Source organism: Suricata suricatta, chromosome 8 (assembly GCF_006229205.1).
Source record: "Suricata suricatta isolate VVHF042 chromosome 8, meerkat_22Aug2017_6uvM2_HiC, whole genome shotgun sequence".
Lineage (NCBI taxonomy): Eukaryota > Metazoa > Chordata > Mammalia > Carnivora > Herpestidae > Suricata > Suricata suricatta.
This window is the reverse complement of record NC_043707.1, coordinates 73,233,595-73,246,591: the sequence shown is the minus strand read 5'-3', so window position 1 is coordinate 73,246,591 and position 12,997 is coordinate 73,233,595. Positions and strand designations below refer to the sequence as shown.

The following is a 12,997-nucleotide window of genomic DNA, read 5'->3' as shown; positions in this document are numbered from 1 at the left end:
AATGAATAAATTTGAATTGTCTTTAGGATTCAGATCCATTTCTTTGCTTTTCTGCGTCTCTCACACAATACAGGAAATATAAGAAGCTGTGTTACCTGACCCTCTTTTGCAGTGCAGTGCAGAAGCCTATTTTCAATTTATTTTTTAAGAGAGAGATGTGTTTTTCTATAAAAATGTTTATGCTTGCTAGGCCACTCTGAATAGCAAGCCAACGGTTCAGGGTGGAGGTAGGCCTTGTGGAAATTACATTTCAATTAATTGTTTTCATTTCATGCATTCTGAGTGTGGATTTCATGCAAAAGCATGAGAAAAGAAATGTTCTAGTCTAGTTTTCTTATCTTTTTAGACTTCTTTGCAAAAAGAAAAATCACCTTAAGTTTCCCAGAAATCTGCTGGTGGTCAAACAGCTTCCCTCATACTTAAAGAATAGAAGTTGAAGTGCTAAAATATCAGATACTATCAGCTCCAAGACCCTTTTGAAGAATACAATTACCAACATATATGGATACTAAGTGGTCATGCAGTAGAGAAATTTAGGAAGGCATTAAAAGTTGGACCAATATATTTCAAAATATATCTTGTACTCAAGATTTTCTTTTATAGTAACACAAGGAAGAGAAATGGTACTTTCTTCTATAAATAAATGCACGCCATTCTAAAAGGAAAAAATAAATAAATAAGTAACAGGAATCAAAGAAATGCATGACAAAAAATGTGTAAAATTCTATTCTGAAATCCTCCCAGGGTGTTGACTTGCCAATGATCCTAATTAAGAGAGAACATGTAAATTTGTCAGATAGGATTCTCTTCCTGAGATGTAGTAAGTTGAGAACCAAAAAAAGAGAAGTGAGATTAAGGGGGTGGGGGGAAAAGCTTTTCTGTAAGGCTGAGAATTTTAGAATAGAAAAGAAAAATATTTAGTGGCCTAAATGTAAAAATAGGGTTAAAAAGTAAAGGGAACTTGCTGTAAGCAAGTGATATATTACAGTTCAGTGAATTCTGCATCAAAATAGGCATCATTTAGGGACGCCTGGGTGACTCAGCTGGTGAAGCGTCCAACTTTGGCTCAGGTCATGACCTCATGGTTCGTGAGTTCCAGCCCCACATTGGGCTCTGTGCTGACAGCTCAGAGCCTGCAGCCTGCTTCTGATTCCGTCTCTCTCTCTCTCTCTCTCTCTCTCTCTCTCTCTGTTCCTCCCCTACTCACACTCTGTCTCTCTCTCTCTCAAAAATAAAGATTTTAAAAATTAGGGAAAAAAATAGGCACAAAAGATTAGGAAAAAAGATGTATGTAAGAATGATACATACCCCTTTAAATTTTGCCAAGACGTGAACTGTGTTCTTGATGGTGTCTGTGGGGATGATGTCTGAATTGTCTCCGTGCAGATAATCTTTTTTGGAGCTCAGAGTAAGTTGCACTGAAGTTGCCACCTCTTTAATGCTGTGATATTTCCCATCTCGCTGGATGTGGAGAACTTTTACCATATCCTTCCCATAGCCAGTTCGGACAAATTCCACCTCCTCATTCTGCAATGAAAATACAGTCATCATATTGAAGAAAGATACATGAAAGCAAAAAGTCAACTGCAAGTTCTTCAAGCCTTGATTCAACTGCCTAAGTAGAAAAGGAGAAAGTTAAGAGTATTCATGAAAGCAAGGCCATATCCTACCTTTGAAGAAAAATGGGAATTTTTATTTTAAAATTTTTAAATGTTTATTTATATTTGAGAGAGGGAGAAAGGGGCTGAGTGAGGGAGAGGCAGGGAAAGAGGGAGACACAGAATCCGAGGCAGGCTCCAGGATCTGAGCTGTCAGCTCAGAGCCCAACTCAGGGCTCAAACTCACAGACCACGAGATCATAATCTGAGCAGAAGTCGGATGCTTAGCCCACTGAGCCACCCAGGTGCCCCCCAAAATGGGAACTTTTATGGAGAAAAGAGAACTGCAAGAAACAGATGAAAATAAATCAAACTAACCTGAAGACAAACAGATAGCTGGCTTTCTTGATAATAATAAGTAATAATAATAATGACAGTATCTCTTGGACAAACTATTTACTCTGTTTTATTTAATAACTGCAACTTAATCCTTGTAACAGCTCTATGAACTAATATTCCTATTTTACAGAGGGAGAAACTGAGGTTCAGAGTTTAAGAGACTTGCTCTATTTCACACAGCCAGTATAGAGCCAACGATTCATACTCATATCCATTGGGTCTGATTTTTATTCTCCTAAGCACTATGCAGACTGCCATTCTTCTATAAAAATGTTTGACTATGTTAACTGAAAATGATTATGTCTTGTTTTTTTTTTATACAGAGTGATATTCTGGAGAAAATGCCCTATGATCACTAAAAACAATTTGAAAATTGCTTCCCCTACTTGCTGCCGGGAAGAAGAGTAATTAGTGACAGGGTCCAGATTCCCTTCAGGAGTGCAGAGCCAGGCCATCTGGCTGCAGGAAAAGCTCTGCTTTTAGCAAACAGACACTTAATAAAAGCCTGGTGATTGACTCATTAGTGCCCTTATTTGGAGCTGGGGCTCTCATGAGCAAATACATCCATCTCCACCGCTCGGATTCATAAGATTCGTCCCTGGGCTTTACTGGTGTTTGAAAGAAAAGGCAAGAGGAGACAGAGGGACAGAGAAACCTGTTTTATTTAGCATCAAAATTGAACATTAAAATGATAATCCCAGAAAGTGACAAAAATAAAAAGCAAATGAAAAACAACATGCCATGCTAGCCTGGGGACAGTCACAAAGAAGGAATGTCGCCGGCTAACTGCACACAGGCTCCCTAAAAATCCGCTTACATAAAGCATCACTAGATCCTCTGGGAGGAATTGTAAAATATTAACCAACATCAGAAATTATTGTTACATTGCTAATCAAAATGGGAGATATGGGAGGCTGTCTTAAATCTTGGGGCGGAGCGTGCCTGGTGGGGCATGCTGCTGATTTAAGGGACAACTCTTGGAAAGGGCCCTCAAAAGCCTCTGCCCCAATTTTGGAGGGTCTCATCTTCTAGAAAAGGATGAATGAGAAAACTCGAAGAGCAGACTTAAAGGAGCTTACTAAGAACTATAACACTGATGGAGAAAGAGTCACCGCTGTGGTTCTGAGTCTTTGGGATCAGACCAGGTCCAGATTCTATCTTGCCACCTACAGCTTTGTGGCTTGCAACAAATAAGTTGTTGGCTCTGAGTCTTCAGTTTCCCCAGCTGTACAAAAGGGGATAACCACCCCTACTTGTAGGAGTTGCTGGTGAAAGGCCTGACTCAGTTCTTAGTACCTAGTGCTGCAGTGAGGTCAACCCCAGCACTAGTGGCCACATCAGGCCTGGCAGTGGGCACAGTGGCAGCAGAGACAGCAGATGGGACTTAGAGTAAAGGCACCAGTTTTCAGAGCAGAGAGCACTGCTGGCAGCAGTCAGAGGAAGACTCTGCTGTGTCTTTTGAGCCACAAGGGATTCCACTTGGGGGAAGAGGGCACTTGGCTGGCTTGGGGCTCCTGGATGGCATGAACGAGGGGCCAGAACCAAAGGTCTCTGAGATGGTCCATCAGCCCGGGGACACACATGAATGTTAACTTCTTGGTCCTATCCACTGCCATTAAATACCCAAGCCATGGTAGCTCAGTCTGTGAAAGCAAGTGTTCCTGCATGATACATAGAAAGATTCAGGGGCACCTGGGAGGCTCAGTCGGTTGAGTAACCAAATTTGGATCAAATCATGATCTGTTTGTGAGTTCGAGCCCCATGTGGGGCTCACTGCTGTCAGTACAGAGGCTATTCAAATACTCTCTTCCCCTCCCCCACTAGTGCTCGTTCGCTCTCTCTCTCTCTCTCTCTCCTCTCAAAAATAAATATTTTTTTAAAAAAGAAGAAAGATTCCGTGACAGCCACCTTTCAGATCCCTAACTTTGCTCCCATCTTGCCACACAGCCTGTTTCAAACTCGGCTTCAGCCCTCCCAAGCTGATTGTGCTTGCCCGGCCTCTGAAGGCTGTCTCTGCCTGTAGGCTTTGAATATGCTATTCCTTCTTTCTTGAACCCCCTTTCTCTTCCTTCTGCCCAACTACCAACCCCTCCTGTCACCTGCCTAACTTCTTTTAGTCAGGTATCAGATAACACTTCTCCCGGGGGAATCCGCTAGCCCTTCAAGGTCCGGTGCCCCTTCTGTGTCTGGAAATACTGTTATCACCTTATCACAGTGTTTATCATATTATATCGCAATTGCCTCATCATGTGTCTGATATGTTCAAAAATGGGAAATTATGAAAGCTCGAACAATTCTTAGTTGTCATGGCAACCCCAGTGCTCAGCACAGTGCCTAGAACATAAATAGGTGCTTAATAAATGCGTCGCGAATGAATGAATGGTGCGCCACCACCTCCACCACTTGCGTGGTGACATGCAATAGTTAAATGAAAACATCCAAAAGATTTCAATACAGGAATTGCCACTTCAGCTGAAACCCCAATCAGGAAGTTCCTCTTCCGGGGAAACCGGGGAAGGCGCCATCTGCCGTCTGATCACCACGGCCTGGAGATCCCAGGCACAGCCGTCTGGAGAACAAAGGCCCCGGAGGACAGCACTGAGCTTAGAGAGAGTCAGTGGTGCGGCGCAAAGTGCTCACACTGCTAACAAGCCCGAGCCCTCCGCGCCACGCAGGCATCCTCCTGCATGAGGCGTGCCGGGGAGGTCAGCCCCTCGGCAAAGCTGGAGTAATCACATTTGCTGGGTATTAAGTCAGAAGAAAAAGGACATAACCATCTGAGGATGGAGCAGAATGGAACAAGGACCGTGTGGGATGCCCGGGAGCCTCTTGGCAGGACCTGACGGAACAGATAACGGTCCAGACCAGAAATGAGGCTGCTCGGCTCAATACAACTTCCCCAGTTCTGTAGCCAAAGAAGTCAGAAGTAGGTGCCAGAACCCTGTCCTGTATGGTGGAGACCTATGTGCGTGATAACTGCAGGAGGAGATACAATGAAAGGTCTGTCTCATCTGGAGGGGCGCAGGAGGCGAAGGGGGCAGGCTCTGGGCTCTGGAATCAGGCACACGGGTGGGAGCCTCTGTTGTGCCACCTATTAGCTCTGCGCGTGGAGGTGAGTGTCTCCATCTATAAAATAGAACAATAGTGGTGCCCACTGTCAGGATTGCTGCGAGGATAACGTGAGGGGGAAAAACACTCAGAAAAGAGCCTGACAAATAGTAAGTGCTTAATATACGTTAGCCATGATTATCATTGATAAATAATAACTAGATGTCGAATTTTGCATCAAAGGGCCCTTCCTGTACTGTTGGAGAGAAATCTCTAGGTTGCACACCAATCCAGGAAGACAGCTGCTATGACAAGGCTCCTGCTACCTTCATACTTGGGTTGTCCTTCTCTGGGCTTGGGTGGCTTCCGGAAGCAAGTCACAAAAGGAAACCCAATTTCCCAGAGTAAAACTCTGGATAGAACATCAGAAGCAATACATCTTTACCAGGCTCTGCTAAAGAAAAACCCCTTTTCCTAGACATGTCTTGAAAGATAAGGGGATGGAAATCATTGCTTACCTGCAAGTAAGGTTGGAAAGAACTCCAAGAGATTTCAAATTAATCTTATTTTTCACTCCTGGAATAAGCTAGTGAGTGTTCTTGTAGTGCAGGCCATAGCAAAAATGCTAGCGGTTGTTGCTACAGGATGAGAGGTTCTTGGCCTGGATCCTACAAGGCCCAGCAGATAGGTTTGAAGTCGAAAATATTAAGGAAGATTTTTTTAACTTTTTTTGTAAGTTCAATTTTTTTTTTATTTTTTTAATGGTTTTTTTTTGTTTGTTTGTTTTTGTTTTTGGTTTTTTTTTTAGAGACAGTTGGAGCAGGGGAGGGTCAGAGAGAGAAGGAGATACAGAATCCGAAGCAGGCTCCAGGCTCTGAGCTAGCTATCAGCACAGAGCCTGACATGGGGCTCGAACCCACGAACTGTGAGATCATGACTTGAGTCGAAGGCGGACGCTTAACCGACTGAGCCACCCAGGCACCCCTCAAATTTTATTTTTTTAAGTTTATTTTTATTATTTATTTTGAGAGAGAGAACGAATGGGAGAGGGGCAGATTGAAAGGGAAAGAGAATCCCAAGCAGGTTCTGCACTGTTGGCACTGAACCCCACGAACCGTGAGCTCATGACCTGACACTCCACGGACTGGACCACCCAGGTGTCCTATGTAAATTTAAATTTTAAAATGACTACATCTTCTCATCAGTCTTTGAAGAGCTTCTGTAAGCCTCATGTCTTTCTTCCATTAAAGAGACAAATGTAGAAGTGCTAGCTACTTAGGACCCGTCACACAGGCATAAAAATCAACTCAGTTGCAGTGTGCCCGACAGAAGAACTGTGCATGGAGACGAGCCTCTCTTTCTGTCTTTGGCATGTGCTGGAGAAGTTCTTCCAATCTTGTGCCCAGGTTTTTCCTTGGCCTGACTATTTTCTTAGGGTTCACGAGCAAAAAGCTTTCAGAGAAAGATGCTGAACTAATATGAGAAAAAGAAACACTCATCTGAACAATTTTAATGTCGCTTTGGTGGATCTTAAAAATACATAAGGATAAGAACAATAATGGTGAATCATAGCCTTAGAAGCAGCTGGTATTTTTTTGGCTGCCTAAGTGTCAGATGGGAAAATATTGATATCTAGTAGGAAATGTCATGTTGCTTTAAGCTGTAGAATGGCTTATTTTTGCTATTGAGGGGGTATATGCCCTGAATTATGTTCAAAGTGTGACTCTAAAAGGATTTGTCAGGCAGATGCTTCAAAAACAGTCTAACAAGTCATATGCATAATTATGGGAGAAAGAAGGTGACCTGCTACCTAATGAAGAATCCATTTACAGGTGCTTAGTTGTTTTCATACTTCTGCCTATTACAAAGGAAGAGGAACTCATCACTAAATCTCAGAGGCAAGGCCAAATCTTCCTGCCAGTCTCTCCACAGCACCAATGGCCTCAGGGTGGGAATTGGAACAAGGCCTTAAGGAGCCTCTCAGATTCGAGGCAGGAAATTCCACAGCAAAGAATTGATGGAGACTTCTGAGAATGCAGTGGAAGAAAAATGTTACTGAAATGCATACATTAAAAGGTATCTCTTTCCAAATGTGTAATTCTTGAATATAAAAACAACCATTTAATGAGGGTTTCATATATGTCAGGAACTCTGCATATATGGTTCCCTCTAGGCCTTTATAAGAACCCTGTGAAGTGGGTATTTTGATTCAAGTTTGGCCATGGGAGATATGAGGGTTAGGTATCCTGCCAAGGTCACACAGTTACTAGGTGACAGTGGCAAGAGAGGAGAGCCCTGTCCATTTGTCTCCAAACAGCACGCTCTTTCCCACTACAAGCAGTATCCTTATACCCCCTTAATGGTTCACCCACTCTTTAGAGAAAGAAAGCAAACACTCTGATCCAAATGGAAGGAGGGAAATGGCCATGTTTCACTGCAGAAACTTGAATTTCTTTCTTTTTTTTTTAAAAGTTTTAATGTGTTTATTTTATTTTGAGAGAGAGAGTGAGAGAGAGAGAGAGAGAATGTGAGCAGGGGAGGGGCAGAAAGAGGGACACAGAATCTGAAGCAGGCTCCAGGCTGTGAACTGTCAGCACAGAGCCTGATGCGGGGCTCGAACCCACAGACTGTGAGATCCTGACCTGAGCTGAAGTCAGATGCTTAACCTACTGAGCCACCCAGGAGCCCCAGAAACTTGAATTTCTATGCCATTTTTTAAATTCCACTCATTGGAAGCTACATTATCTTATCTATTACACACACACACACACACACACACACACACACACACACAACCTGCCATTTAAGAGGAAGAATCCCTATTTTAAAACTAAGTCAGGGATGCTAAGTAAGCTGCCCAAAGTCACACAGCTAACAAGCAGGCTGGTACAGTGGAAAGAATCCATCTGAGACTGAAGAGCCTTATTCTGCTTACTCTGTACCAGGCTGAACTAACCCAGTGCCCAGAGGTACCCTCTGCCCCTAACATCACTTTTTCTAGAACTTCGGTCATTTGTTAAAATTGCAGGAGAATTCTCCGCTGAGATGGGCTCCGTGGGTATGCAAGGCTGTTCACATTGGAAAGTGCAGGGACAATGAAAGGCTGAGTGCCCTTTGGGACAGAATGAAAATTCAGCTTTGTGTCTTCAATAACAGGACACTACCTTTGAGTCGAACACTGACTGCTATCTGAGTAAGGATTACACAAACATGAGCAGTATAGGTTTACTTGTGGTCATTAAAACCACATCGCCGAAGGACCATTGTTAGTCCATCTGCAAAGCTAAAGAAATAACTTTGTCATAGAAGAAAGGGAAACAAGGTGTTAAGAACAAGCATTTATTAAGCATTAGTCACGTGCCGGTGGCTCTGCACACAGCCTCTCACTGAGTCCTGACAGCACGCTATGCAAGTACAAATCATGAGCCTCACCTCTAGAAAAGGAAGTCGAGACTGTTGAGGTTAAGTAGTTTGGTCATAGCTACAAGGCGTTTGAGAGGCACGGCCAGGCATGGAACCCAGGTCTGCCTGATTATTTTCACTATACCAAGAAGTCTTCCTATGAAACATTATAATAACATTCTTTAAAATGGGATTTTACCTACATACTCATTTTTATTTACTTATCCGATTAGATTTAATTCATTCCAAATTCCATATAACCCCAAAATAGAAATCTCTGAAATCTTTTTCATTCAACCCACTCATTTATCTATATTTATTCAGCCCCTCCTAGGTGATAGGCACCATGATAAGTGCTAGAGAGACAACAGCAAACCAGCCCGACATTGTTCTGCTCTGATAGGGATTATACACTGGAACAAACTTTTTCAATAGAGAATCAAAAAGTTGGTATTTTAGGCTTCACGGGCCATATGGTCTCTGTTGCAATTGCTCAGCTCTGCCATTATAGGAGAAATAGTTATACATCATACATCAGTGAATGGGTGTCACCCCATGTTCCAATAAAACTTTACAGAAACAGGAAGTGGGCCAGATTTGGCTGATAGCAGTTTGCTAACCCTTGCTCTTGAAAGGAAGACTTAGAAAAGTAACCAAGAAATTAGAACCCATTGTGGTAATTATCTAACTGAAAAAATACAGCGAACTCCAGGATACCCCAACCAGACTGAGAGAGGTCAAAGATAGTTTCCAGGGGGGTTGGCATCCACAGAGCTATAAATGATGAGTAGGAATTAACAAAATAAAAGTTTCTGACCCTCTTCCTTTAATTCTACTTACAGCTTCCTTTAACAACATTTCTCATGAACAATTCTTTAAGGTTTTACAAATGCCTGAATCATGTTTGTCTCATTGATTTTCTTTTTTTTTTTTTTTAATGTCTTTATTTATTTTTGAGAGAGAGAGAGACAGCGTGAGCAGGGGAGGGTCAGAGAGAGAAGGAGTCACAGGATCTGAAGCAGGCTCCAGGCTCTGAGCTGTCAGCCCAGAGCCCTATGTGGGGCTCGAACACATGAACCGTGGGATCACGACCTGAGCCGACGTCTGACACTCAACTGACTAAGCCACCCAGACGCCCTCATTGATTTTCATCAAAATAATTCAGGTCCCCTCCCCTTCCTCCTGCCATAAGTGTATCAACTTTTTCCTTCGGTTTGTCACATTCTAGGCTTTATGCAGTACATTAACAGTCTTGTAAAGTTTGAACATTAAGTTAAACTTAAACAGATAGACTCTCTGGCATGTAAATCACACCTCGAAAAGCTACTGAAAATAACTAAATAAAGCCAGCAGCCTGACTTCCAGAAGTCCTCACAGGATGACTAAACTTTGATGAAGCCAGCTTAGACTAGGGTGTGGAAAAAAACCAACTTTATCTCAATCTCAAAAAGTTCTTACAGATAAAACTTCAAAGAACATGAATTCACAGCCAAAAATTTAAAAAACACGCAGGGTAGCAAGGTGTCATGAGAGATAGCTGCAGAAACAACAGACATTTAAGTATGGCCTGCAAAAGCTTTAGATGTTGGAATTACCAAACACAAAATATAAAATAATATATTTAATATTTTTGCAGAAATACGAGAGGACTGAGCATATCTCCTTTTTTTTTAAGTTTATTTTTTTATTTCAAGAGAAAGAGAACATGAGCTGAGGAGGAGTAAAGAGGAAGAGAGAGAGAGAGAGAAAGAGAGAGAGAGAGAATCCCAAACAGGCTCCATGCTCTGCACAGAGCTCAATATGGGGCTGGAACTCACAAACCGCGGGATCATGACTGAGCTGAAAACAAGAGCCAAATGCTTAACCAACTGAGCCACCCAGGCGCCCCTGAGCATATCTCCTGCAGGTAGCGTTTACCTTCTCTTGAGCAAAAAACAAGAGAACATAAAAAAGACTAAGTAAAATGGAAGAAAAAAAAACAATAGAACCTCTTAATGCATTAATATGTGCATTAAGAAACAGACTTCCTTAACACGACTGAAGAAATAATTAGATATTTGAAAGAGCTAGATTAATGTTGCCTATGAGAGAACTTGAGAACTGAAAGAGAGATAGATCCAAATAAAGAATCGGGAAGGAGCGCCTGGGCGACTCAGTCGGTTGAGCCCCCGACTTCAGCTCAGGTCATGATCTCACAGTTCGTGGGTTTGAGACCCGAATCAGGCTCCGTGCTGACAGCTAGCTCAGAGCCTGGAGCCTGCTTCAGATTCTGTGTCTCCCTCTCTCTCTGACCCTCCCCTACTCATGCTATCCCTCAAAAATAAATAAAACATTAAAAAGAGACACAACTTCAAAGAGATAGGGACTGAGATTTCCTAGAATTACTAGGAGAATCAATGCAAACCTTCAACTATAAAATAAGAAACCCATTACCAAGTGAAGAACTCTACCTTGTTCACTGGGCCAAGTTATGATGAAGGGATTTTTCTACTAATTTTACAGGAAAATTATGCTGTGAAAGTATATGTGGTATGTTTGTAATCTTATACTACTTGGTCTTCGAAAGTGGGTAATGTGCAAACCATTCTATCCAGTTTGCATTTTCTCTACCCACCAAATTCAGTTTCTTTCCATAACATGACTTTGCTGTTTTCAGTAAAAATCAGGACACAGTGGAATCTAGGCTTTAAGGCAATGTTGAAATCCCTGGAGCCCCTCAGTACAGTGTGTGCTACCTAGTGATTGCATAATAAAGCTTGTTGACTGACAATCAGCGTGACCAGGTCAACAACAATGACAGATGAGAAGAAAGCTTCCTGAAAGAAACCTAACAGCATTTTTCCAGACTTTGAAATAAAATTGAATTTAGCAAATAGCATCCTAATACAGATGTCCTCCAACCCCGGGAAAGGCTCAGGTTATAGTAAAAATAATCTTAGTTATTATTTGTGGATCATTTACTTTTTGGCCAGGCACTGTGCTAAGCATATAATGAGGAGAAAATGGGAATTACACTATATCCTATTCAATCAATGTTCTTTAGTCTACCTAACTGAAAACACGGATGCATCAATAAATCCTAAGCCTAGTGTACTTAGTTATTACCACTGTAATACCAAAAGCTATCACAAGAAAAAAATTAATTTTATTTCATTTTAACTCAGAAAAATAAACTTCATGCTGTCAAATCTAAAAAAAATTTTGATGAAAAGGTTGCAGTTGCTGAAATCTTTTTCTGAATGCAATAAAAACATATATAAAACAAAATGATATACATGAAGAAATTACAAAAAATGTTTTTTTTTTTTTATTTACCAACTTGATTGGCTGCAAACCTGTCAGATAAGGCGTAGCCTTGGCTTAGGGCAGCAAGCCTTAAAGTTTCCAGTGTACTGTCATCACCGCAAACTTTATAAAACATGTAGATTCATAAGCCCAACTGGGAGAATTCTGAGTTAGCAGGTGTGAGCTAAGGCCCAGAATTTTGCCCCTTTTGCAACAACCACAGGAAAATGTAGGTCCGGGGTCCAGACACCCCAAACAAAACTCTGTCTTAGGAAAAATATACAGCCTCAAACCCTCCCTTTCCTACAAACCTTGGATCCCGAACAACTCCTGTTCAACCATAGATAGAAGTGATCTGATTTGCAAGATGCCAGCTTGGTGTGGTGGGTCCCTAAACGACTGGTCTGGATCTAGAATTAGAGGGATAGAGCAGAGCTATGCCTCTGGTAAAGTGCTACTTACTATAGCAGCATCTTTAATAAGTGAGTCAAAAGCATCACACACTTAAGGAAATTCTTTTCATATACCTGTCTACTCCCTTCCCTCCTCTAGAAAGAGAATACTCACCTTTTCATAGCCATTGTGGTAATAGGCCATTTTCTCTTGGCTTTCAACTTCAAATTCAGTTTCACGAGTGAGAAAGAATAGTTTGGGCAAAACATGTTTGTAACATTTTTTATATGACCTGGAGGGTGAGCGATCAATATGTTTACCCGATTGCATGACAATCAATTGGACAGCAAGTCCTCTCAAAAGCAGAGCACCAAGTTGAATGGCTAAAACCACAGGTGGAGACAATATGTAAACATCTTTTGTAGAATACAATTAAATTGCTCTTACTTTAAGGCAACGCTTTGAAGCACACTTTAGGAAATGTTTACTTAAGATTGAGACTATTAGAAGTGATAGATCCTAATTTTTGCTAAGACATAAGGTTTTGTCATTTCTGCTTAATGTGTGAACTACAAACATCTGCTTTCACTCACAGAGTGGCTAATCGTGAGGAGAAAACATGAAACACATTCAATTCAACATCTACGTATCAACATGGAGTTCCCCTGCCCACCAAACTTCGTTTTACATGATGTCCCTTGGAAGAGTTAACTATACATCCCTTTTTCCTCTCTAGGATTTCTGATGACTTTGCAAACTAGTCAACAATTCAGCACAAAGGCCCTGGAGTCACGCTGGCATGTTGTGACAGAATCACACAATGACATGAGGTTCACCGCCTTCTGAAAACGCCCGAACAGTGAACAGCAGAG

The 12,997-nt window shown here is 41.8% G+C and overlaps 1 protein-coding gene across 1 annotated transcript in view; it reads right to left on the bottom strand.

Annotated features, from left to right (window-relative positions):
- Positions 1-12,455, bottom strand: part of LOC115297650 (uricase) — a 31,477-nt gene extending 19,022 nt beyond the window's left edge. Inside the window, exons 1-2 of the mRNA XM_029945811.1 lie at positions 12,300-12,455; positions 1,309-1,527 (exon numbers count right to left, since the gene is read on the bottom strand). Of these exons, the coding sequence (XP_029801671.1) occupies positions 1,309-1,527; positions 12,300-12,455 (375 nt within the window). The remainder of the gene's footprint in view (positions 1-1,308; positions 1,528-12,299) is intronic.
- Between the last annotated feature and the right edge of the window lie 542 nt (positions 12,456-12,997).